Source organism: Carassius carassius, chromosome 6, assembly GCF_963082965.1.
Source record: "Carassius carassius chromosome 6, fCarCar2.1, whole genome shotgun sequence".
In the NCBI taxonomy this organism is placed as follows: domain Eukaryota; kingdom Metazoa; phylum Chordata; class Actinopteri; order Cypriniformes; family Cyprinidae; genus Carassius; species Carassius carassius.
Window position 1 is genome coordinate 26807157 of NC_081760.1, and position 26372 is coordinate 26833528.

At 36.7% G+C, this 26372-nt stretch overlaps 2 protein-coding genes across 3 annotated transcripts; one reads left to right on the forward strand and one right to left on the reverse strand.

Annotated features, from left to right (window-relative positions):
- The first annotated feature begins 1261 nt into the window (after window positions 1-1261).
- LOC132142556 (N-acetylgalactosaminyltransferase 7-like) lies at window positions 1262-15617 on the forward strand. Of its 2 annotated transcripts, none has more exons than XM_059552512.1 (12): window positions 1262-1753; window positions 2680-3128; window positions 8061-8227; window positions 9641-9771; window positions 9855-9934; window positions 10489-10671; window positions 11976-12093; window positions 12568-12690; window positions 12901-13119; window positions 13198-13296; window positions 13383-13511; window positions 14712-15617. In XM_059552512.1, exons 1-12 carry the CDS (start codon window positions 1628-1630, stop codon window positions 14847-14849), a joined length of 1962 nt encoding a protein of 653 aa, XP_059408495.1. In that variant the 5' UTR covers window positions 1262-1627; the 3' UTR covers window positions 14850-15617. The 2 variants fall into 2 exon arrangements, with proteins under 2 accessions (XP_059408495.1, XP_059408494.1); XM_059552511.1 differs by lacking the exon at window positions 10489-10671 and adding an exon at window positions 10836-11018 and having other exon boundaries at window positions 1265-1753.
- A 1052-nt stretch (window positions 15618-16669) lies between these two features.
- On the reverse strand, window positions 16670-18844 carry LOC132142558 (high mobility group protein B2-like). The gene is made up of 5 exons (XM_059552513.1): window positions 18696-18844; window positions 17865-18023; window positions 17547-17695; window positions 17293-17467; window positions 16670-17214 (listed from the first exon to the last, which is right to left on the reverse strand). Exons 2-5 carry the CDS (start codon window positions 18009-18011, stop codon window positions 17044-17046), a joined length of 642 nt encoding a protein of 213 aa, XP_059408496.1. The 5' UTR covers window positions 18012-18023; window positions 18696-18844; the 3' UTR covers window positions 16670-17043.
- Between the last annotated feature and the right edge of the window lie 7528 nt (window positions 18845-26372).

Sequence of the window (26372 nt, forward strand, 5' to 3'; positions counted from 1 at the left end):
GTTTCTTGGTTCGCGGCTCGACAGCAGCAGACGGGGGAGAGGCAGGAGATACAGGGCCACCTTTACGGGTAACGGCCAGCCTAGCACGAAGGATCTTGATGGGAAGCTCCTCACAGGCACGACATCCCGATTCTTCGAATGCCGCCTCTGCGTGAGACCGACCCAGGCACAGCACACACTGCTCGTGTGCGTCCGGGAAATCAATGGGCCCACCACACATGCGGCAAAGTGACATTTTAAAGAAAAATCGCCGGAATGCGAAAGGGGATAATTTTCCACAATTTTCCGCTCTGAATGCGTGAATCCACGGTGAAACCAGACTCAAGTGAAGAAAAAAGATTCTGAGGTTTTTTGGCGCCATTGGCTATTTACAAGCAAAAGAGTTATTCAATCAGACTTCATAATTTCGAGGAAATGGATTTCCCCATACGTAATGTCGAGAGACCAACTCGATAAGGGAACTTATATTTTGCCTTTAACTGTGACAGTTGACAAAAAAATGACCCTCATGTTGTTCCAAATGTATCCATTTCTTTGTTTTGTGGAAACAAAGAAAATAAGATATTGGCTAAATATTTTTGTAACCATTGATTTTATAGACTCAGACATTTTTCAAAACAAAAGGAACGTTACCGTGAAGTGTTACAGCAAAGCCTAATTTTTCTTTAGTAATTATGTCTGAAAACAGTCTTACAAGCAAATATGGAAAACAGTCCTATAAATATAGCTATTCATGCATCTGCTGGTTACACCAAGATATTACATATCATTTTCTTTGTTTTTTAGTATAAAGTTTTTTGTTTGTTTATACTTTTTTGTATGATTGTGTTTGCATACAATATTGTCAATCATATAAAAAACCAGTCAGGACAGAAAAGGAAATAAACGGTAGGCCTGTAACAATAAATATTTTCTATTTCTCCCACCAGATTACATCAATCTGGTTCCATGCACTGGGTTTTAGATACCCATACTTTTAACTTTTTAAACACTATATAAACTGAAGAAAAAAAAAAAGAAAAAATATATATATAACACAAATATTTTATTCATATTTATATAAAAAAAATAAAAAAATATCAGTCCTATGTGAGGTAACATACAAGAATTTAAGGTCATCCAAAGCCGCTGATCTGTGACGCTTGCTCATGTCTGTCTCTTTGAGAACAAAAGAATAGTCCTACGTGCGTGGCACTAAGCGACAATTCTTTTGCAATAGTTGTTCTCAACGTAAAGGCTTGCTGCAATACTTGTGGAAGTCTACACTACACGTCAGCGTCCCGCACATCTCGAAGGGCCGTTTATTTCCTATCAATCATGCTGCACGTCCGTGTACGTTCACTCACACATCCGTGTGTGTTTAGATGGCATGGCTGCGTGGCGCGCGCACACAACTGCTGAATTTTTTTTATTTAATTTTTTTATAATATCACTACTGTCTTTTCGTGACTGAAACATAAAGAGGAAAGTGGGAGTTTAATTGAATAAGGGAGTGGAGGAAAGAGAGAAAGAAAAAGACAGTGAGAGGGAGGGACTCTAGGCTGCTGCGGGGTGTTTATTTATTTGTGCTGGCTCCCCTTTTTCTTTCTTTCTTTCTGTCTTATTATTTTTCAACTGATTTTCCAAAATGAGGCTAAAAGTTGGATTCCTCCTTCGGAGTTTACTGGTCATCGGCACGTTTTTGGGACTGGTTTTGCTTTGGTCTTCCCTGACACCGAAGGCAATCGACGATAACCCGTTTGCTGGTGTGCTGGTAAAGTACTGCTTTAATGTTATTGAGTTAACGTTATCCAGATACCGGAATGTTTTCGTTGAGCTGTTAATTTCACCCTGTGTTAGTATTCAGCAGGCTCGGCTAGCATGATGATTAGCATGCTAACTGCTGCGGTTGTCATGGAGATGAGCAGCGAGAGCTGACCGATGAATTAAAACAGACACAGACGTTTATATGTATCCCGTGTTTGCATCCAAATGAACGAAAACACGCAGATATGGCTATAAACTGCTAGCACTGAGAGCTAAATGTCGCTCTCTTTATCCTCATAAGTGTCAAATTTAGCGAAAACCCGGAAGGTCGTGACTCTAGTTACTGGTTCTTTATTTGAGACACGCATCATTTATGTGAAAATCACATAAAAAGCAGCTGTTTTCAAGTAAAATATTTATTTCCGGCGATCCTTCCAGGTGGTTTGCAGTAACAGTACGTTACTGATTGTGGACTAAAGGGGTCTTCGAGGTTGAATAGAGGGGGGTCGATATGCGTGCGGACTGAGTTAAAGGCCGAATATCAGCTCGACAGAAACGAGTGTACAACGACACACATCTCAGTTTTCACAAGAGATTGTGTAGAAATGCGAGTGTGAGCGCACTGACACGTGGCACACCTGACAGCTTTCTGTCAATGGCTGTAGCAGCTGTCTGCTTTACCTTGGCTTGTCATTCTGGCATCGAAGTTAACGTTAGTTTTATTTGCACACTCCTTTTGAACAGGGCATACGTTGTATGTACAGAGTCTCTTCTTTGTTTACTCGCTTCACTTTAGGTTATGTTTTGCATAATGAGTTCATATGTAAATATATATGTTTTTAGGGTTAATGTAGGTCTAACTAAGCTAGGTTACACTACAACACAAACACCACCTCCCCACCACCACTTTGTCTCATATTTGTCTTTTCATAGGCAGGAAGAGATGCAGGTAAACTCTTGCAGCCCGAGCCTCAAAATAATGACATGGCTGACCAGTTCAAGCCTGTCGTTCCTTGGCCCCACGTCGAAGGAGTCGAAGTCGATCTGGATTCTATCCGCCAGAAAAATGGTGACAAGCCGAACCCTGCATTCAAAGCCCAGAACCAGGAGAATGTCATCCAGAAGCAATATGTCACCTTTAAGCCTCACACCAATGCGTTTAATGAACCTGTGTTGAAGAGAGGAGTTCTGGGAAACTTTGAGCCTAAAGAACCTGAGCCTCAGGGGGTCCAGGGCGGACCGGGAGAGGGCAGCAAAGAGTTCGTACTGGGACCGGAGTACAAAGATTCTGTTCAGGCCAGCATCAAGGAGTTCGGCTTTAATATGGTAGCTAGCGACATGATCTCTCTGGATCGAACCATTGGCGACTTACGGCATGAAGAGTGAGTATGAGAACGCAGGCCATTCTGATTTGCGAATGTTTTTGGGTGTGTGTGAGGAGAGAATGTGGGTGTGGTGGTAAGTTAGGGTTTCTGGACTTTTTTTTTTTTTTTTGCGTTGTTTTTATAGGCATTTTAACTCATGAGATATTAACCCATTGATTCTCTCTTGTTTTAGTATGTGTTTGACTACAGTTTTTTACTTATTTTATTAATTTACTTATGTTTTTTTAAGATGCCCAGGCCACACACACTATAGACAGTCAGGTTTGACATGTTGGTTTTTCCAAGTTATTTTTGTGATCACACCCAGAAAGATGAAAACGATAAGGACACACCTTATCAAACAAACTATTTCAGTGGCATAGTAGATGACGAATTGCCTCCTATTTCAGCCACGTCATTTCTCATTTTTTCAGTTCACACTAACAACAAATACCTATTTAGTTTGCTCATGGTACCATCATAATATCATGAATTTTGTGATGTAACACCATGGGACTTGGGACTACCTTGGCAAATATCAAAGTACCTTCTGATAGAAAAGTTGAACTGTGTTGCAGTACATTAAAGGTATGAATCTTATACCCTTTTCACTCAGAGGACAGTTAGTACTAAATGATAATGTGTTTTAATGTTCCTGACATTAAATAGGATCGGCATTATGCACACAACTCATCTACTGAAATGTTGTTTGGCCACATCACAGCTGAATTATAAGCTGCAGTCTCTCTCTTTAAATCCCTTCAATCTGGAAAGCTGGATTATCTGCCTGAGATGAGATGGCTTTATGAATTCATACAGATTCAGAAGTGACCTGAGGTTTTAAAGTGTCCCTATTATGCCATTTTTACGGTTCCTAATATTGTTTTAGAATATTTTGTTTTCTCAAAATATGCACTAAATTGAACTCCCTGAGATTAGAGAAGCAGTCGTCAGTAGAATTACATGTTTGTGGGCAGGGTCAAGTTGTTCGGGACCGCCCAACGTAGAACAGAGACGCGCATTATGCAAATGTGTTAACCTGTGTAGTCATCACTGAAGTGGGATTTGAATTACTGACAGCTCGTTTAGGCTGTAAACTGCATAGTTGATTATTTATTTTGGGAGACAATAACTTTATTTAGCGTGCACTTTCAGCTTCACAACTTTGCAGATAATATACATTCACAAACAGTTACATTACACACTACATTAAAGGCAATATTGAAAAAGGCTTAATAGGGGCACTTTACCAACAGGTCTAGCTTCATGTTTGGCCCCTGTAGTAGGTCATCCAGTTTGCACACAAACTCATTGTTTAGGAGGATTTCTCTTCCAGCATAATTATAAAATGGTCACACCTCACACTTGTTATATGTTGAGTTGATAGTACAAACAACATAGAGGATTTTTACCATCGGCAGTTTAATCATTACTGCGGTTTTATGGTGCTGTTTTCAGTGTCGTTCCTTTTGGAGAGAGTCTGAAAGGTGGGTTTTAAATGGGTAGTCCACCTGAAAAAAAAAACCATTTACTCGTGTCTTTTCAAAACTGTAGTATTTTCATTCTTTGTTGGAACTATTTTGAGATTTTTCTTTTGAGAAATTTGTTTCATTGTACAGTGAAAGTCAATGGTAAGCCAAAACTGTTACGTTACCAGCAATCTTCAAAATATCTTCTTCTATGTTACACAACCATGCAGGTTTGGAATGACACGAGTCTGTGTAAATGATGACATGATATTCTTTTTTTTTGGCGAACTATTCCTTTCATGAAAATTGTATTGAACTTGACCTGCATACTTTTAAATTTATATAAATCTTGAAAATGCTTTTATCAAAATACATACATGCGCACATACTAATACAAGGTATGCACTTTATCAGTATATCTCTTCCCTGGGGATTGCACTAATGACTGTGGAATTGCTAGTACCATGTTGTTCAACAGCTTATGAACTTGCAGTATTTGCACTACATGTTACTGGGAACTGAACATCGTGCACTGTTCTCTGGTGCCATTATCATCATTGGTTAATGGCCCTTTAAGACTAATCAGGTGTGTGACCTTTTAGAGCACAACAGAGTTCTATTTGGTTTAATCTATTTACCTTTCTCAGAATCAATTATGCTGGTTTAGACCAAAACATGAATAGATTAGGGCATTTGTATTGGGTGAATTTCCTTTTGTGATACTGAATTGCTGTTGAGTGTACATAGTGATACCAACTTTTGTCTGAAGATGTCAGTGTTTTGTGACATTTGATGTCATTTTGATTTGATTTGACAAGTGATGTTTGGCTTCAGTTTATAATTTGACTTCCTCATGAAAAAAAAAGAGAAAGAAAAGAAAAGTGAATAATTTTGTCATTTTAAATCTGATATATTTGTTTGGCGCATCTGGGTTTGTTAGAGGCAATTACTTTGGCCCTTGTGGAAATGACATCACTCATTGCAACATGAAAGGAAACAGACAAAAATAATAATTCATCCATTTATTTCATGCATTTAGAGCACTCTAAATAAGCAATCTTATAACATATTCTAGCCTATAAAAAAATGTCAGAATACACTGCTACCTTTTGAATGGACATCCATCTGAGATTTGCTTTTCGATTTGAAGAAAATAAGGTCCGTGGTTAACATAACCTAAGAGACCCTAACTCTAATCTTTGTTTTGAATTTCAAAGCCAGCTTGCTAAATGAAGACTTAAAGCACCTCAAGGATGTGGGTGATTGACAACATTTGTAGTTCTTATTATAGTAACTTATAAAAAAATCACATTTGAAGTATGTGAAATTTATATTCTAGAACAAAACATGAAAGTCTCTTCAAGACCATAAAAAAACTGGTATTAAAATAACCCAATAGAAATATTCTAGTGAACACATGATGATTAAGCCCTCTGAGTTGGCCTACAAATTGACATCTCGACCGAACATTCTGTGTTAAATTTTGCTAAAACATGTAAAAACCATTAGCACTAATATGGTAACAGTTGTTTTATGAGTAGTGCAGCACACCCCGATCTCCATTGAGACTGAACGTCATGGGCGTGAGTTGCTCTTCCAGTTGAGTGGCTTTACTGTATAAAACAGATTAGACCGTATGACTTGTTATATGGGACTTTAAAAAAAAAAAATGTTGCTCTGCCAGTACAATATTTTTAATGGGTTTTGGGAGTGAAATGTTGTATGTTGCAACATATAGGCTAAAAAGTTTAATCTAGCTTAAAGGGGTCATATGATGTGATTTGAATTTTTCATTTCTTTTTGGAGTGTTAGAAGCTCTTTGTGCATAAAGTCTCAAATCCAAAGAGGTATTCTTTATAAAAGTTAAAAATGGCTCGTACTAACATGCCCCTATGTCTGTGTCACGATGTGGGAAGATTTGCATAACACCACCCAAATGATCACTCAAAGAAGAAACTTTTATTCTCTCTGTTGCTGCTGGTGCCATGTCGTGGAGATGCTGTGTTTCGTTGTGAAACTACTTTTTGTCTTCCAAAAGAGGACACAACTAGAAATCATTGGTTAAGTTGTATTTACAACACTGTTCCAAAACAGTTCAACCCAAATATTTGTGTGTGTGCAATGCATTAAATGGAAGATGAGGACTGTTTCCTGAACCAGTAGTCTGCAATGTGTCTGTGGCACAAAGGCTGTTTCTATAAAGCTGGGCAGTTCCAACTTTACAAGGACAGTTTGGCGCTTCTGATTCGAAGCCTGTAAGTACGTTTTTTAATATTTAAATAATTTGCCACTGATGATTCAAACACGAGTTTTGAGCAGTGTGGAGTAGGCCTATTTGTTGTTTCTCAGATCACAAATGCAGACATGGTTTTATGTTTATGCAGCACGATACGCAATGCAACGCCTAAAAAGACAGTATAGGTCATTATAATCAGTAATTATGTCCCCACTGGATCCAACAAATGCCTTGTATATAATGGGTTTTATTGTTTTTGTCTTGTCGTTCTGGTGTTCTGACCGGTACACACACATCGCAGTATGGCAAGGAGTGTAATATTTCCGTTAAATGCTTGATGTATTCAGCCAATCACAATGCACTGAATAGCTGGTCAATCAGCGCAAACCTCAATTTTCAGAACTATGAGCTTTGTAAAAAATCAATGTGTTTCAGAAAGGCGGGACAAAGAGGAGACACAATAATGTACATTTTACGGAAAATACGTTTTTTTTTTTTTTTTTTTTTACCTTAAACCGCATAAACACATTTTATTGCGCCAAATACACAAATGTTAATGTTCTGGGTTTTTTTTGCAACGTCATATGACCCCTTTTTAAGCAGGTCGATGTCCTATTTACTTTAGGTTTCAAGAATTTCCTAATGCATACACTTTCTCTTTTCTAAGCTGCTTAATCTTTACTTTAAAACTGTTGTTTGCACCATATAAGAATTTTTACATAAACTAAACCCTTGTGCAAATAACCCACCTAGAGCCTACAAACAAAGCCAAAATTGTTTTCATTATGCTTTTTTTTGTGTGCTTATTCTTCAATTTCATAGCTCAAGTAGGCCTGTTATTGTATTGTTTTTTCAACTACCTCTGTATTTATACTATATGAACATAAAACTTATATCAGTCTTTTAATACGGTTGAGTTTGTGCAACTCCTACTGTAGTTTAAACAGCTTTTTTTCCTCCAGTCCCACACACAACTGTCACTAATCTTTTGAAAGTGAATAAAACTGGATGAAGAAATTTTAACTCTGAGCCTCAGTAGAGAATGAGGAAGTGTGTCTTGGCATTGCTCTCCCCATATTTAGAGGAAACAGTGTGCAAAGTTGCTGTTTCCTGTCTCACAAATTGCTTCCACAGGATGGAGGTGGATGCAAGTGTGTAAGAATCTACCACTAATGCATGTTATACAGTGTGTGCAGTTGAGCTTACAAAATAGTGTGCTTTATAACTATGTATATTTGTCTGTAGGTGTAAATACTGGCACTATGATGAAAACCTCCTCACCTCCAGCGTGGTCATTGTCTTTCACAATGAGGGCTGGTCCACACTGATGAGGACGGTGCACAGTGTCATCAAAAGAACCCCGAGGAAATACCTGGCTGAGATCGTCATGATTGATGACTTCAGTAACAAAGGTAGTGTGAAAATTGTTTTCATTTCTTCATTAAATACACGTGTGTACTTTAAAATTCAGCACAGGTACTGGCATTATTTTGTGGAAAAAAAAAAAAAAAACTTGTGTCAGGGATAAGCTAACTAAACTATAACTTAACATTGTACTGTTGTGTGAGAGTAACTCAGCTGTTTTCAAATCAGTATAGATATTTCAATAACTGGAAGTAGTGTTGATATTTTTTAAGTCCCTTGCACATTTTATTGTAAACCGAAGCAATAATTAAACAGTTCCCTGTCCTTCTTATCAAAAACCATTAGGAAGTCTGAATCAAAGTAAATTGGTTATCTTGTCCACTTGGTAATTTCAAAGAAATTATTTAAAACAGTTTACCAATTAATTTAAGTGAAGTGAATGCGATTTATCGTGCAGCCCTAGTATTTAGAGTGAATTAATCTGTAAAAATACAAAGTAAATTAAATAATCTGATGCCCATTTCCGGTGCCGATTCTCGTTGAATTAAAGTTAAGAAGTAGAAGTAGAGATGTGCATCCGAATGAAACGGATTATTGAAAAAATGTAGGGCAGGAACTTGTTGATTGGATGGAGGCAGATCTACTGAACACAAGCTTGTTAGCTCATAATTTTAATGTAGAGAAACTACGAAATAACAGGAAAAGCTTAATGTCCATCCTTATTTGAGGTCATTCTCTAAAATAAATACAGCATTTTTAATTGGCTTTTTGATGGTTGTCAGTTCTCTAAATACTGATTTACACATTTTAGCTGTTTTTGATTGTCACTGTCTTTCAGCAGTTACTGGTTTTTCAGGTTTAAGAAAGTGAAGCATGGTTTTAGTTTTGATAACTCCTCTCTAGAGAGTTTATTCTGCGCTCCTAAGTGAAAAAGATATATTGTTGCTACAACCTGTAGGCGGTCTACCTGAAGACTAATGCTGAGCGCTTGTTCATTAATATGGGGCAGGCAGACTGTTAGTGAATAGAGATCATTACTCTTTAAGAGATCGCTCACAGGGGAACTATGAATGAATGCAGTGCTGCCACTTGGCCGATAAGAATCAATAAAGGGCATATAAGCTTATAATGTATTTTTTTCGATTAGTTTTTCAAATGCAATCTTTAGAGCTGACTGCCTGTACTTTTTGCAAGTGGTCAGATTGGATCCACTTGTTCTGGTATAATTAATGTATGGTACATCTACACTGGTTGCTATAGTAATGATGTAGGTGTGAGCTATATGCCAATAACTTTCTTTTACAACTGAGTAGCAAGCTATATTTAAGATGTGCAGTCAGAAAGCTGGAAATTTTGTCTCTACACGTTATATCGCCCTTGCCATATTGCCAAGGCGCTCGTGAGGTACAATTTATATATATATAATATATAGTGATTGTTTGTATGTGTTGTCTCGTTAGTTCATCTTAAAGAGAGGCTGGAGGACTACATAAAACAGTGGAATGGGTTGGTCAAACTGTTCCGCAATGAAAAGAGAGAGGGTCTGATCCAGGCCAGGAGCATAGGAGCCTATAAAGCCACTCTGGGACAGGTTTGGGCCACATAATCAGCATAATATTGAATGGGTCTACAAAAATGTGATTTGTTTGTGTCACACTGTGGTTCTGTCCTCAGGTGCTGATCTACCTGGATGCTCATTGCGAAGTTGGGGTGAACTGGTACGCCCCGCTCGTGGCCCCCATTTCAAAAGACCGGTATGATTTAAGCTCTAGGATGATTTTTTGCCAACTGAAAAATAATTAGTTCAAAATGCAAAAGTTATTTCCTATTCATGTTGATTTCATATTTATGAAAAATGTATAATTTTTTTTTAGTGAAAGGTTTCAACTTGATGACTCTAAAAAGTTTATGTGGTGTAACCTAAAAGTAAATTATAGTATTTTCCTTGCATTTTAAATACAGGTGAGTACCGTATAAACACAATTTATATATATTCATAAATTTTATTTTTGTGGAGTTGCACCACACAGCATTACATACAATCTGAACTCTTTAATTCTCATAAAAAGGTCCAATTATTCATCATTTTAAGATACTTGTAAGAGTGTCTGCAGGGGTCTCCTCTATAAAATAATCATGTTTTATGTTTCTGCATGTTGATTGGACCACATTTTTATGGACAAGTTATTAAAATATTCATATAAAATATAATAGATTTTTTGACATTTTCTTTCTAATGTACCACCCAGGTAATTTTTATTTTATTTTTTAAATCTTAACCTATATGTATGTTGTGTTAATGTTGCAGAACGGTCTGTACAGTACCGTTGGTAGATTACATAGACGGCAATGATTATACCATAGAGCCACAGCAGGGTGGGGATGAGGATGGTCTGGCGCGAGGCGCCTGGGACTGGAGCCTCCTGTGGAAAAGGGTCCCTCTCAGCAGCAGGGAGAAGGCTGAGAGAAAGCATAAAACAGAGCCTTATCGGTAAACTTCCACCCTCCAATAAGCATGATCATTAAAACCATTCTGTCTCTCTCTTGTTTTGTCTCCCCCATCCCCTTGTATCTGTGTGTGTGTGTGTGTATGTCCATGCTTGTTTGCATGGACCTCCCCCTTGCCTCTCGTCCATCCTCTGTGACCATGCTCAGAACGGTGTGCACAGTGCCTCTCATAGACTCTATTAACGGAAAGACTTTCATCATTGAGCCCCAAGGGGGTGGCGACGAGGATGGCTATGCCAGAGGAGCATGGGACTGGAGCATGCTTTGGAAACGCGTGCCTCTGAATAGCAAGGAGAAGCAGAAGAGACTAACTAGAACTGAGCCCTATCGGTAATTTAGAGCCACAATCCTGAGGGCTGACCACAACGTGCATAAGTGGAGAGACCTTGTCTCTCACTTATAAATACTGGTGGTGGTCTGCTTCTCTCTACTTGTTTAACAGTTCGGCTTTTACAATGCTTATTAAATACTTCCCGCAAAGTGCTAAAGCTCTGTAGAAACTGCTATGAAGCGGTCATAATACAATGAAGTGATTTTATCAAAATACTTCATTTATTATGACTCCACTATGGCTGTTCTGAATTTTAAAGTCACTCATATACTAGAACTACTAAACTAAGGACTCATAGACCTTGCATCTGCTTCTCTCTGCATGCAGTCTCCATTTCATCTTGTCTGCGAATTCTTCTTTCCTATGGTAGTGACTTGGCATAAGCTTACCCCAGTGCGCATGTGCCTAGTCACCAAACAAGAGAAAGTGTGTATGCTGCTTGAATTTTTACTCAAACTTCTTTAAAATGTTATAATATGGTGCTTTCTGTACTTCCCTGCAATAACATTTTCAAAAGCTGTTTGTTGCTACAAATAATTTTACACCAGAATTTTGCAGAAGACAAAACATGGGGATTTTTATTAAATGGGATTTTTTTTTGTATGACAGCATTTTGCTACTTGTTTTGGTGTCTCTTTGGCTTTGTTCATTCTGCAGAAAATGTTTTGATTTTGAGTTTTAATATGTATTTTTTTTAGACCAACTGTTTAAATTCAAGTTACCTATGACAAAAATGCAGCGAATCCATTATGAACATTTAGGCTGGGACATATTAGCAAAAATGTGTAAAGCTTGTAAAAAATGTTTTCCAGACCAAAAAAAACTAAATGCATTTCAGATTTTTACTGCCAGGCTGAACAAAGCCTAATGTTGTCACTTAATGTTGTAAAATACTGTAGTGTATGCGTGTGAAACGTAAGGGGGAAACATTCCTGACAGGAAAATATGTGTGTCAGGTCTCCTGCGATGGCTGGAGGACTCTTCGCAATAGAGAGAGATTTCTTCTTCGAGCTGGGCCTCTATGATCCAGGCCTTCAGATCTGGGGAGGAGAAAACTTTGAGATCTCCTACAAGGTACTTTTACTTTACTTTTAAATTGGTTGTGATCTCTCAGCTGAAAATTGTACTAGATTTTTTGTCTTTCACCAAAGTTCGCATACAAGGTAATTCTGTGTTTGTATGGTTATAATGATCTTTGTCCAGGGTAACATTTGACTGCTCAACATTTCTCTTACATAGCTCTGCATGTGTTCAGTCTTACCAGCTGTCTCTAGTAGGATAATATTTATATATTTTTCTTTTTTACTCAAATCAACACTACATGCTCATAGATTGATTTAAGTAATCTACAGTCAGACAGTTTTTATTACAAATTAAAGGGTTAATGAATATAGCCATTGTTGCGTTAAAACCTAAATAAATAATCGCAAAATAAAATTCTTCAGGGCAATATTAAGACAGAGCAACATTTTTATCCTAATTCGGCAGTTTATTTGTGTGTGAACACTTTCTGAATCCCTGCCATGTGTGTGTGTGTGTCCCGTGTAGATATGGCAGTGTGGTGGGCAGCTTCTGTTCGTGCCATGTTCTCGGGTGGGACACATCTACCGTCTGCAGGGCTGGCAGGGAAACCCACCTCCTGCTCATGTAGGCTCGTCCCCCACGCTTAAGGTCAGTTCAGCTCTTTTTTATATATATATATATATATATATATATATATATATATATATATATATATATATATATATATAATATTATTTATTTTTTTATATATATATATAATCACAATTTTATGAATCTGGAAAAAAATCTGGGTCACAGTTATACTTTAGACTTTAAATCCAGTCTGTAACCTTCACTCTCCTTTTTGGCTGCGTGTAGAACTATGTGCGGGTGGTGGAGGTGTGGTGGGATGAGTATAGAGACTATTTCTACGCCAGCCGGCCTGAGACTCTGACGCTGGCCTACGGAGACATCAGCAGCTTGAAAAAGTTCAGAGAGGAACATCGCTGCAAGAGCTTCAAGTGGTTCATGGAAGAGATCGCCTATGACATCCCTCTACATTACCCGCTGCCTCCAAAGAATGTGGAATGGGGAGAGGTGCATACATAATCGATAGAAAGAAACTGGTTTAAAGATATAGGCATTTTTCATAATTCAGTCGTTTTCTTTCAATAGATCCGTGGGTTTGAGACCAGCTACTGCATCGACAGCATGGGCCACACCAATGGTGGCAATGTCGAAATTGGGCCTTGTCATAGAATGGGTGGGAATCAGGTAAAGGAAAATGGTTTAGCAGCGGTACTTTGCTTTTTACAGTTTTATAGCATTTTTCCCTTTATTTTTCTTATGCCTTTCTCCAGCTCTTTAGAATTAATGAGGCAAACCAGCTCATGCAGTACGACCAGTGCCTGACAAAGGGAGGAGACGGATCTGCTGTCATCATAACACACTGCAACTTAAACGAGCTCACAGAGTGGAGATACTTTAAGGTATGTCAGAGGAGGTATTGAGCCTCTTGTGGCCTTGGTGCCTAATCAATAAAATATTTACAGCAAAGGTGACACTTTAAAATAGATTTTAGTATTCGAACACTAGGTTATGTAATAGCTTGTGATGGTTAAATATATATTTTAATGGTTCAGGAGTTTGGTGTCTTAAGATTTTATTTAATGTTTTTTAAACGAGTCTCTTAAGTTCTCCAAGGCTATATTTATAATACAGTAAAAACAGCAATATTGTGAAATATTATCATAAATTAAAACGTTTTATTTTTGAATATATATTTTAAAATGTAATTTATTCCTGTGGTTGCAGAGTTTTCAGCAACCATTGATCAAGTCTTCAGTGTCACATGATCGTTCAGAAATCATTATAATTTGCTGACTTGCTGCTCAAGAAACATTAATCATCATCAGCATTAAAAAAAACAGTTGTGTTAATATTTTTCTGAAAAACATGATACTTTTTTTTTTCGTGAATAGAATGTTTGTCACTTTTTTGTATGTCACGTCAAAAGAACAGCATTTATTTCAAATATATATATATTTTTTGGCAACAATGTAAAAGTCTTACTGTAATTAATTTTTGATTAATGAGTCCATGAAAGTGTATCTTTTGGCACTCTAGTGCTTCATAATAGACCAAACCACATGCATCTCATTGAAGAACACTGTAGATGGAGCTACTTCTCTGTTTATGGTTATGACAGGTCAGGCAGGTACTGGGCTTCTCTGCAGCGGTTGTTGTCCTGACAGGTCTAAAGTCATCCTAATATTATATTTTAGGCATTCTGTAGTGTAGTGATTCAGACAGAAACATGGTATAGAAGATGGAATCCTGATTTACTTGCTCATTATATACAATTTGTAAAAAAAAAAAAGAAAAAAAAAAGTTACATAGTCTTATCTTTAACCTTAAAATGTACAGTTAGAAATTATTGACCCTAAACCTTTGGACAAATTAAAATGTAAAAACATAATATCCTTTAGTTATCAGATTGTTAACTAACATGAAATGACAATAAAGTAAACAAAATCAGTAGTATTAATAATAAATACTGCAAAAATAGTTTTTGTTAGTTTATGATGCCTAATTTAAGACTTTCATTGTAAAGTGCTGATAATTTTTACTTTGAACCTTGCTGTATCGATTCTTCAGTGAACTTTTCCAATGCTTCTGATTTCTTATAGGATCTTCATCGATTCACACATATACCCACAGGGAAATGCTTGGATCGCTCTGATGTCTTGCACAAAGTTTATATAACTGACTGTGACAACAGTAAGAGCTCACAGAAATGGGAGATGAACAACATTGTGGCAGTTTGAGAGCCATGCTCAAATGTGCTTTAAGGATAAACACTTGACTACAGCAACAGGTTTTACCAGTATACATGTGACTTAAGTTTAGTCATCACTCGAACAACTCTGATCATACACTTCAACTCCATTGAAGACAATGTTTACATCGGCTTATCCCCAGTGTCCATCGCATGGGTTTTTCTTTGAAATCCGAGGATCGAAGGGATCTACCTAACAGAATGATTTTCACAGAATGTGCACAATGTGTGCTGCGATAAATGCCACTTTTGTTGCTGTTCCATTATAAAATACAGGTTGTGTGTCAAATACTGGGATGCATATATTTTTTTAACACTGGACCTGTTTTATGACAACCTGCCACTTGAACTATTTTCGTCTTTGGCACAATGGCAAGTTTTATTTTTTGCATATACTCTCGGTAAAGAATGGTAGTGGAGAGAAAAGGGAAATGGGGTCAATCATGAAGAAAATAAAAATGTATTTTTGTCTACGGCATAAATGTTTGCTTGGTTGGGGAATTATTTTACTTGTATGTGAAAATCAACAATTGATCATAATACTATAATGGGCAAAAATCATCTTGAGCAAGTGGAGCAAATTTGTGTTTCAAGGGCAAGAATGATTGCAATGTGTACATTTTTGTTTGTTTGTATAATGTAAATATGATTATTTCTAAATTAACGTTTTGAGATACGGTGGGATTCCCAATGAATGTGTAAATAGCTAACTTATAATGGCTGTTTTCTCAAGAAAATAAATGGAACATTTTTACCAGTCTGCTGTATTAAAGTGCTGTTTTTAGCAGGTTAAATTATTTCAACTATTTAGAGGATTAAGTTAGAACTTTCAACAAATAGGTTACCCCTCAGTATCCCATTTATTTATTTCTTGGAGGAATAAATCACATCTTTCTGTAGCAAAATTAGGTTAGATAAAATATATAATACTTAATTGTTTAATGCAGATGCCATGCTGTTGTTTCTTGATTAGTTGTTCCGAATTGTATCCAAAAGTTGCAAAGCTAAAATTTTAAGCCAAACAGGTTATAATTAGTTGGTCAACATTTTGTTCTCCAAGATCATGAAATAAAGAACCACCTCCATTTATTGATGACAAAAAAAGGTAATGCTATTTTGGACTCTATTCTCATAAAGTGCCTACTTAAGCAGAAATGATCCCAAGCATCTGAAGAATCACAAGACTGTTTGTGTGCTGGTTAGGTTGTTTAAGGCAGATTAAGCTAGTGGAGGTAAAGTACCAGCTATGCAGCAGTCTTTTGGATACAGGTGAGATGTCATATGATATACAGTACATCTTATTGTGACTGCATAGAGCAATATACCTAACCTATATATATATATATATAGGACCACATATCACATGACAAAGCTTACAGGACATCTCAGCCCGAACAGTCGGACTTAAGCCCGAATCACGGACTTAAGCTCAACTCTGGTTACAGATAAGGTTGCATGTGTATTTATACCACTTATTTTTCAGATGTCATCACAGGAAAGATAAGCATTTCCTTCTCAGTCAACCACATGACAAAAAAAAAAAAAGTCAAAAAATAAAAAAATTTAAGATGACGTTACACCCCATCACAAGACACTAAGTGTAACTGAAGAAAATAAAAAGGCACAAAACTCGATATAAAAACACCTGCTTGTAAAACTAGTAGATGCAGAACAGCTTTAGGAGTTAAACTGCTAAAGCAGAACAATGTAAACTAAAGTTATTTTAAACTAAATTGCATATGGTTTACCTAGCCCATTAATAAATAAATATTACAATAATCTCAGTTACTCAATCAGCACTAGATGAAATTCTGCAAAATTCTTTAATAAGTCAAAATTGCACACAGTCAAAAGGGGAATTGGTCATAATGTACAAAAAAAAAAAAAACACCCCCATCTACACATCCTTAAAGCTCATTTTAAAAATAAAACGCTACACAAATTGTTCCTTATGTCTTAAAATGGCAGTAGAAATAATATCAAACTGGGAAACCAAAGCAACCACAGCTATCAAGACGAAAAAGCAGTGCTTTAAAAAAAGCGGTTACATTAACAAAACAGCACATGACCTTCAATATGTATTCAATTATACACATTTCTGTACATGTATTAAAAAAAATTAAATGCTAAAAAATGCATTCACATTGTTTTGCAAACAATTCAGCTCAAGTATTCCTGAAAGTTTAATCATCATCATCATCATCATCGTCGTCATCCTCTTCTACATCATCCTCTTCCTCATCATCGTCATCCTCATCATCATCAGCTTCTACCTTCTTTGCAGCAGGCCGGCCAGGTCCACCCTTCTTGCCACCATCTGCTTTTACTCCTTTGGCACGATATGCAGCTACATCCTGGTTGGAAATTACTTGTTAATAGGAGCAAAACAGTAAACGGTTATTGGAAGTACCTGAAATTGGGCCTCGCTTTACCTTTTCATACTTCTCCTTGAACTTCATGGCCTTCTGCTCATATGGAACCTTGTCCTTTGGTGTAAGCTTAGACCACATCTCCCCAAGCTTCTTTGCTATATCACCTATAGAGATGCCAGGGTTGTCGTTCTTCACCTTTGGGCGATGGTCAGAGCAGAAGACGAAGAAAGCAGATCTGACGGTAGAGAGAAAAAAAAACGTTACTCAAGTCAAAACAGCAGAAATCTCATGGGTCTACTTTGTGCACTACTCACGGTGGTCTCTTAGGAGCATTTGGATCCTTCTTCTTTTTCCCTCCCTTTGCACCTTTAGGAGGCACATAGTTTTTCATCTCCCGGTCATAGCGGACCTTGTCAGTTTTGGCCATTTCCTCAAACTTGCCCTTCTCCTTTGAGGACATGGTCTGAAACACACGAGACTGTGATTAGGTTTTCTTAATCCATCCGCCCTACATTCGCCTCAGTCCCTTGAGTAACAGATGCTTCGTGTAATTCTGCCCCACCCCCCCTCCTTAACAACAGCAACAACAACCACCCCCCTGAAAAACATTGCAGGCCTTCTGTTCGACTCACCTTCCATCTTTCGGAGCACTTCTTGGAGAACTCCGAAAAGTTGACTGAGGTCCCTGGGTTTTTCTTCTTATGTTCCTCCCGGCAGGTTTGCACAAAGAACGCGTAAGAGGACGTCTTTCCCCTGGGCTTGTTAGGATCTTTACCCATGGCTGTGATGCGCTAAAAGTGATTTAAAAAAAGTTAGAAAAACACTCAAAGCTACAGCATGTAGTTTCAGTAAAAACCCTTCCAGGGTCTAGCTTTGTACGCTGTTAAAACTACGGAGAACTAAGTTTCACACTAAACGCTCGTTAATCCGGTCCTGCTTCGTTTCCACCAGATCACTCAACTAGAACAATAAGCGTCCCTCCATTTTGTTTTCCCGCCTAAATTGCAGGAAATAAGCGCTACAATGTCTGTTGCAAGCAAATGGTTTCAGGTTCTATGCGTTAAAAAGCCAATAAACTCACCAAATAAGCAGACGTGCTACTTTAGAGGACTTCTAGCTGCCTCGGGCTCAGCGCGCTCCATTACGAGCTCAAAGTGATGCGTTCGCCAGTCATGGCTGCTTACGCTCTTCACTTATCAAGATCACTAAGCTGGCAAAATTCTTGCATATCTACGTGTTTCACAAAACCAACAGAGATACAACTAAGACGCCAGCATCATTTTTCATAAACAACGCCATACTTAATTTGAACTGCAATAATTAACGTTTGTTTCATATAAAAATACTTAATTCGAAAAAAGAAAAATCACGAACATGTAACAGTCTTTCTTAGACATGTTCGATAAAAAATTATTTTAAAACAAAACAAAAGAAAACTACCAGAGAACTTCAGACATTCTTACCTACGATCAGCCTCAGCTCTTCGACAAAACGTACGTAACGTTAGTCTTCTGGTAAACAGTTTTGTCGTTGAGCCGCAGGGCGCACAAACTTGATTAAATGACAATAGACTCCACCCTCAGAACTCTCGTATGATTGGGTGGGATACGTTCAAATTTGAATCGGCAACGTTCTAGGCACGGTATTGAATTCCTATTGGCCGTTGGTGCTCGCAATCAAGTTTCCTCCAGAAAATTAGACCCGGATGACGACACAACTGATTTCGTCAGCTATTGGTTGAACTTGGGATTTAAAATAATGAGCGGTACGTCTTTGAATCAGGAAAACGCGCCTCAATATTATTATCATTTTGAAAGGACTTTATGTAGCAAATATGAATAAGTTGCACACGCAGAGAGAAAGTGTTTGAGTGATGATTTCCATGCAAAATCACATTCAGGTTTTGTTTTGAAGATATAAGTGGATTGAACAATGACGCGCCATACAGACAAAAGCTGACTGTTGATGCGAGTTTGGGTCTCGAGGCTGATGGTCTTGCAGTTCACACCTCAGTGATGTTAAAACCGTTGCACTGCTATTTTTCCAGTTACTTCACTTTAATGTTCTACTTTAAAAAAAAAAAAAATTCTCTCTCTCTCTCTCTCTCTCTCTCTCTCGCTCTCTCTCTATATATATATATATATGCCTTCTGTTGTACTTAAAAGTAACGTTTTGTAGTTTCTCATTTCTTAGTATATAGCTTTTCTTAAGTGTTTTTAATGTTATTTACTGCTAAAATAAAAAATATATTTTACCTAACATACTTTTCAACCGAGAATACACTGAATATTGCATATTTTTTCTACATGTGTGCCAATATTGCTGACGTTATTGTTGCGTTCCTAAACGTGCGTGATCACGTGAAACTTTGACCTTTTGTGAGGTAAAGGGCGTTTTTGTTATGTTTGTTGCTGAGTAGGCCTACCATTGAATATTAGAAAGTATTAAAACAGTATAATGGAAGATAATAAATTGCACGAAAACATACTTAAAACTGATAAAACAATATATTTTTTCTAATTCTTAATATACAAACACAGTTGAATCATTATTATTGCACAATAAACAACATTGCAAATATATATAGCAGCTGTTTTTACTATTCTCACCAGTTTGAAAGTAAATGCTACAAATCTGTGCCAGTGTTAATATCATGCAATACACACATACATGTAAATGTGCCAATGTGATGAAAAAAGCCAGTTCCATGCAATGTGTGGCTATAAAGATTCATTGTGAAAACACCCTGAGCAACGGAAAGGCCAGGGGGTGGACAACTGGAACTGAGATGTTTAGGAAGAAAAGCCAGTTGTTAGTGTAAAAGTAACTTTTATATGAAAAAAATATATATTACTAAAATTACACAAACATCTGATATCTTTGCACAAAAGCAGATATTTTAGACGTTACTGTGATGGTTGACTAAATGAGGACATCAGCATGAATTAGCATGACACTATCAGCACCTATATTTGAGAATAACAAAAAACACCTCTTATTCTCCTGAATAACATCTCTCTACCTTTTGCCATTAGATTTGAAAAGGCTAGGACAATAGAAGTGTAAAACAGTTCTGGAGAATTAGCCAAATGTCTCTTTAAGTACCCTGAGCACAAAAGGCGTGATTGAAAAGCTGATTCAAGTCTGAACTGTGGTCAAGGACTTTTTTGTGGACTCGTGCATTTTTAACTTTGAAAATGTGTCATTCTTTATGCTTATGGATTTAGTAGGTATAGAAAAATATACAAGTGAAACATTGTCCCATTTTCTCTCTTTTGTAACATGCCCTTTAGTTTAGATTTCTACATGAAGCATATCCTGTTTGTATCTGTGGTGTGGTGCTATTGTGCTCCAAGATCTGGCAAGAGCAGACATGCTGATACAAACCAAAATGATACACTTTTCGGAAATGTGGAGAGTGCTAGTTAGTTTTGGTCCAGCAAGCTCATAGCAGTGTCTTATATATATATATATATATATATATATATATATATATATATATATATATATATATAACTAGCACATGGCAGAATATGATTCCAACATTTTGATTTCCCCCATGTTCTGTCTAAAACATCTTAGTTCTTTTTAGATAAATACAGCCACATATTCAAATTAAGGATTGTAATAAGTAAAAACACAAAACCAAGACTTTATTTTATTGTTATTATTTAAACATTTCACAGTTTGGGTTTGATTGTTAAATTGTATTTGCCGAATGCAAAACACAAACACAATGGCACCAAATAAAGCCGGGGTCTCCAAATTGGTCCTGGTGTACTGCAGAGTTCAGCTTCAGCTTGCCTCATCACACCAGCCTAATGTTTCTAGTAAGACCTTGCTTAGCTGGTTCAAGTGTGTCTGATTAGAGTTGGAGCTAAATCTGCTGGACACCTGTCCTCCATTACCGAGTTCAGAGACCCCTGATTTGAAGCTTTACATTTAAAATACTGCCCCCTAACATAGGCTTTGTTTAAAACAGTGCCTCGCAAAGAGCCGCTGTCGAAATATCTGTCTATTCTGTATAAATATCTGTCTACCACGCTGCCGAAGAAAATCCAAACAAATAAAAACAACTTATTTTGATCATGTGCATGTATTAATAGATCGTTCAAAATAGCTTTAAAGACGCCTCTGTTCATCCACCGACCACGGCTGGCTAAATCCGGTGTGCCTGTACTCTTTATTTTGCGCCCTCTTGCGAAATTACTAAAGCCTAAAGCCTACTATGGCGAATCTGAGCTCATAAATATTAATTAAGCGAGCCTGACCTTGGTTCGAAACCTTCAAATGATAAAAGAGAGGTCCTGAATATTAATAAGGCAGCGTTGACGTTGCTGCGCAAATTCCCACAGGGAGTTTTTTTTTATATATAAATCTTTGTTAACGCCTTATGACTAATCACTGCAAAAAAATAAAAAAGAGTAGCCTAACTAATAAAATTCAAACATTATAATTAATAAGTGAACAGTCTATAATAAAGAACAAACATTGCAAACACAGAAAATACAACCTAACGAAGTTACTAATGAAATACGGTTTAGTGTTTAAGTACAGAAATCTAGTAATTACATGAACGTTCACTCTGTATGATGATGATTAAGCCTTGCAACTAATCCACGAATCACATACAAGCCGAGCCGTGGGTCCTGTTCTCGATAGGCGGCAGCCTCTTTTACTGTCTATGACGGCAGCCCTGTTGGGAAACACTGCTCTAGCAAACACACTGCGCTTTAGCGGTCAGAGCTTGTAATTACAGCGGCGTGAACAGCGCACTCTATTGCAGAGACGGTTCACGTCGCACTCGTTGACCTCCAACAAATGTAAATTGTAAATTTCTTGTATCTTCTCCGCTCTTTTAGTACTTATGTGGCAGTCACGACACGTGAAGACTTTTTCGTTGTGTTGTTGTACAGTTGCAGTTTCTTAATATTTATGCAGAAACCATTCAAATTTTTGGTGTGTGTGTGTGTTTAATATAGGTGAATAAATTGATCAAAACTGCAGTGAAAACATTTATAATGTTACAAAAGATTCCATTTCAAACAAATGCACCAATGAATCCTGAAAAACGTTTCTACAAAATATTAAACCACAAAAACTGATTTTAACATTGAAAATAATAAGAACCATCATTAATACCTGCAGCTGAGCAGCAAGTCCGAATATTAGAATGATTTCTGAAGGATCATGATGATAATGAAAATTCAGCTTTTTTATCACAGGAATAATTTACATTTGAAACAATATTCAAATAGAAAATAGTTATTTCAAATTGTAATAATTTATGATCACAACTTCTTAGGCAAGCATATGAATTTGCAGAAAAGTAAAATGGTATACTTTTTTGTTCTTATTATTTTACTGGATATAACTGATATGATATAAGATATTAGCAGAAAATGTATGTGTGTGCAGGTTTATGGTTTATTGGGACACAAATATGTGTAATGTTGTGTGTAACTTGAACGGCTTAAAGGACAAAAATTGCTTAAAAACCTAATGTGTATGAAAATAAAGTTTGTATATAAACCACATATACAAATGTGTGTGTGTGTCACGGATCTGTCAGTTTGTTGTTGGATGCTTACCTTTGTATTTGCTATATATTAACTGTAGCCTATTTACTTTGTATATTTGAAAAGTTGTACTGGCTGGATGTTGGCAGCGTCTTAATTGGAGATGCTGGTGTCAAACAAGGACAGCCACAGACATAGTTGTGATGATATGTATTTATTTATTTTTTTATTTTTATTTTTTATAATATATTCCTTTATGTTGTAATTAGTCATTTATTCGTGTAGTATCACGTGGCTTTTGAAGACTGCCGAATATCTTTTTAGAGCCTGTCTCGAACAGTGGCTATGAATGCAAGGATATCGTCTTGTTGTTTTGTCTATTAAAATTGTACGAATTGTACTTACGGACTGTTCAAAGATCAAGTTAATTTACGAATGTGTTTACTAACTTGACACTTACCTTATGGCGCTTTTGAAAGCCTTGTTTCCCGTCACTGGACTTGTACTATAACTCGCAACGACCACAAGGTGGCGCGCTTACCCTATTTTCTTTATTATATTTCCTGAACACTATTGCTAATCAACATCTATATTCTGCACAAAAACTAATCAGTGGTTTCAAAATATGTATAGGCATAGACACTGTTATGCATAGACACAATATGAACCGATTCTGTTTGTTTATTTATTTATTTAATTATTTTATTTTATTCATACTACTTCAAAACATGTAGCCTATTTTGAGAGTGTAGAAGAACAGAAACTATTTTGATACTCCATCATGAGCATGGTTTCCTCCACTGAATAAAATAAGGCTCTCACAATTCTGACTTTATTTGTCACATATTTCTTTATTTCTGTGAGTTTATATCAAGCAGTTCTGAGAGAGAGGGAAAAAGTGTTATATATCAATTCTTAGGCTCCTTTTCTTTTTTTTCAGCGCAGGACACATGCTTTCATAGTTTTTAATACGAAAAAAAAAAAAAAAAACCTTTTGGCCAGCTCTAATCACACTAGGGCTGAGCTCTAATCACGCTGAGATCAGTGTCATAACAGCCATCCCTTTTAAACAGAGCTTTAACCACAGGTCTTTTCTTTTCTATTCTTTTCTTTGCTTTTCTTTTCAGCCTACCAATATCATCATAAAATTGTTATAATCGAATAGTAGGTAATATATATTTTCCCAAAAGTATCTTAATCCAAAGCAGAATCGATGTGCATTGCAGTACAACCATTACACCTAAATTACACAGTGAATCAAGATACTTTATATTTTATTTACGTTTATTATATGAATGATTTGATTTAATGCATGTTTTTGCTATTATTTGATTTTATCTATTATTCTATGATAATTCATAAAATACATGGGTGTATTTATAGGTGGAGACCGGGGATGATGGTAACACTGTTTGTTTGAGGGTCAGGAACTTAGTGGCTGTTCATGCTAGACCTCTCAAACTTTGATACATTGATACATTGTAACCACATTTGTCTTCTAGAAATAAAAACTCATTTGAACTTGTAATACACAATCACAGATTATGTGAGTTCATGTCAAATACAAAGAGTTCCGTTGTTACAACCTAACAACCCTGCTGTAACACTAGCTGGGGATAGATGTAACAATAAGAGGTAATCTGGTGAAAAAAAATATTCACACTTTCCAGATGATGCAAGAGCTTTATTGCAGAACAAAAATGAACAATTTAAACTAACAAAAAACAATGTTGGAACTTTAAACTCAAGACTTACAAATTGTGTGTGTTGTAGTTTGTCAGAACTTTCATTTTAACAATATATCAAATTTGTGTGTGTGTGTGTGTGTGTGTAGTATAGTACAGTTAGAGTGTGGGTGTATGTGTGTTGGAACTTTAAACTTAACAATATAACACATTTATGTGTGTGTATAGTGTATGTCTCATAAGGGTTCAGTCAGTCTCACAGTTGTGACAAATGTAAATGGCTGGCCCTGGGGTGCAGGGTTCCACAAGAAACACACTTGACCCACACTTCTTTTGATCTAGAGTTTTCAAGATGTTGCATACAATGCAGAAATTCATCAGACGAATCATAACACTCTTGGTCATTGGACTTGGGCTTTTTGCTTGTTTTATTCTTTTGTCCCTTCCCAGACACCGGTCTTTTTTTTTTTGCCCTTTTCCCGGTGTTCCTATCATTTTTAATGAACTGTTACAACTATCACCACCCCAAGCAGCCATAGCTTACTCTTTTATTTCAATTCAATTTAATTATTCTTTTATTGTACATACAACGAAATTATAGACTTTCCAACGTATACAGCAAGAGAAAAATAGAAAATAAGTGATAAATATAAAGTAAAGTGCACAGATGTTATTGTCATTAATGCATGCTCTTGAAAATCAAGAATGTGTTGTAGTGTGTTTTTTCATCTCAGAGTTCAGTAGGGCAGTAGCTTTTGGATAAAAACTGTTCATGAATCTTGTGGTGCGTGTTTTAATGGACCTATAGCATTTTCCAGAGGGTAGCAGTTCAAACAGATTTTAGCATGTGGGTTTGAAGTTAAAATGAAAAAATAAAAAAATAAAAATAAAAAATAGTTTCTAACTTAAAAATCACCTTTTTGGTGATAAAATTCACAATCTTGCTTACAGGCACATCACTTCTCCTGTTAGTTCAAAATGGAGATGTGAGTGTATTATATGGATGACATCACCATATAGTCAAACTGACAGTGTTACAACTAACCCCATGTTACAACACTTCACGGTCTCCCCCTAATAATATTCTTAATAATAAATACAAATGGAGAGAGAAAAAAAAGAACAATTGAAAACAATTGCTTCCTTCCACTGCAGGAATCAGTCAGGGCTTCAGGGGTATGGATCCAGTGACCCTGCAGGAGGCTCAGGCTTAAACTCTCCGTACAAAACTGAGAAAATCAAACAGATTAAATAAAATGGATAGAGCAGTGATGAGCAGTAAAATAGGTCGTTCTGCACAAAACAATCATATAAACATTTGTGTAAAAATAAGTTGAATCTTAAGAAAAAAATGTTTTACATTTAAAACGTATTTTAACACAGCCTATTGCAATCATGAATTGATTTCATTCATGAATTCACTTCAATGACATTTAATCTGAAATAATCAGATTGAGCTAGTATTACATAGGCTTTGAAGTTAAAAATAGCTGAATTGTGTGTCCTAAATGCTGACCACACTCACCAGCATTATGGAATCAAGGTGTTGTGTTTTCCTTTGACCGTGATCAAAACCGTTCTGCTGCAAGCACTGAAAGCAGTGGGTGTGGTGTGTCAGTGACCTGGCCACCCGTGAGAAGTCCTAATACCAGCAGACCTGTGGATTGTGTGCCCAATAAACATGGGGCCACTCAGTCCCAAATCAATCTGCCACCCACTTCCTAAATCAATAAGCGTGCATGAGTGGGAACAGCAACAATGGCAAACAATTTAGTTACACTTTATAGTGGTTTGAAAAAAAAAAGGTTTTCAGTAGCTATTCCAGCTCATTCAGCCATGTGCAAATTGTAAGAAACATTGAATTGTGCCTTATTGCTTATGTTTCAACGTTTACAGTGATGTCTGAATTAGATCAAGTCCTTTTGACCCCAGATTA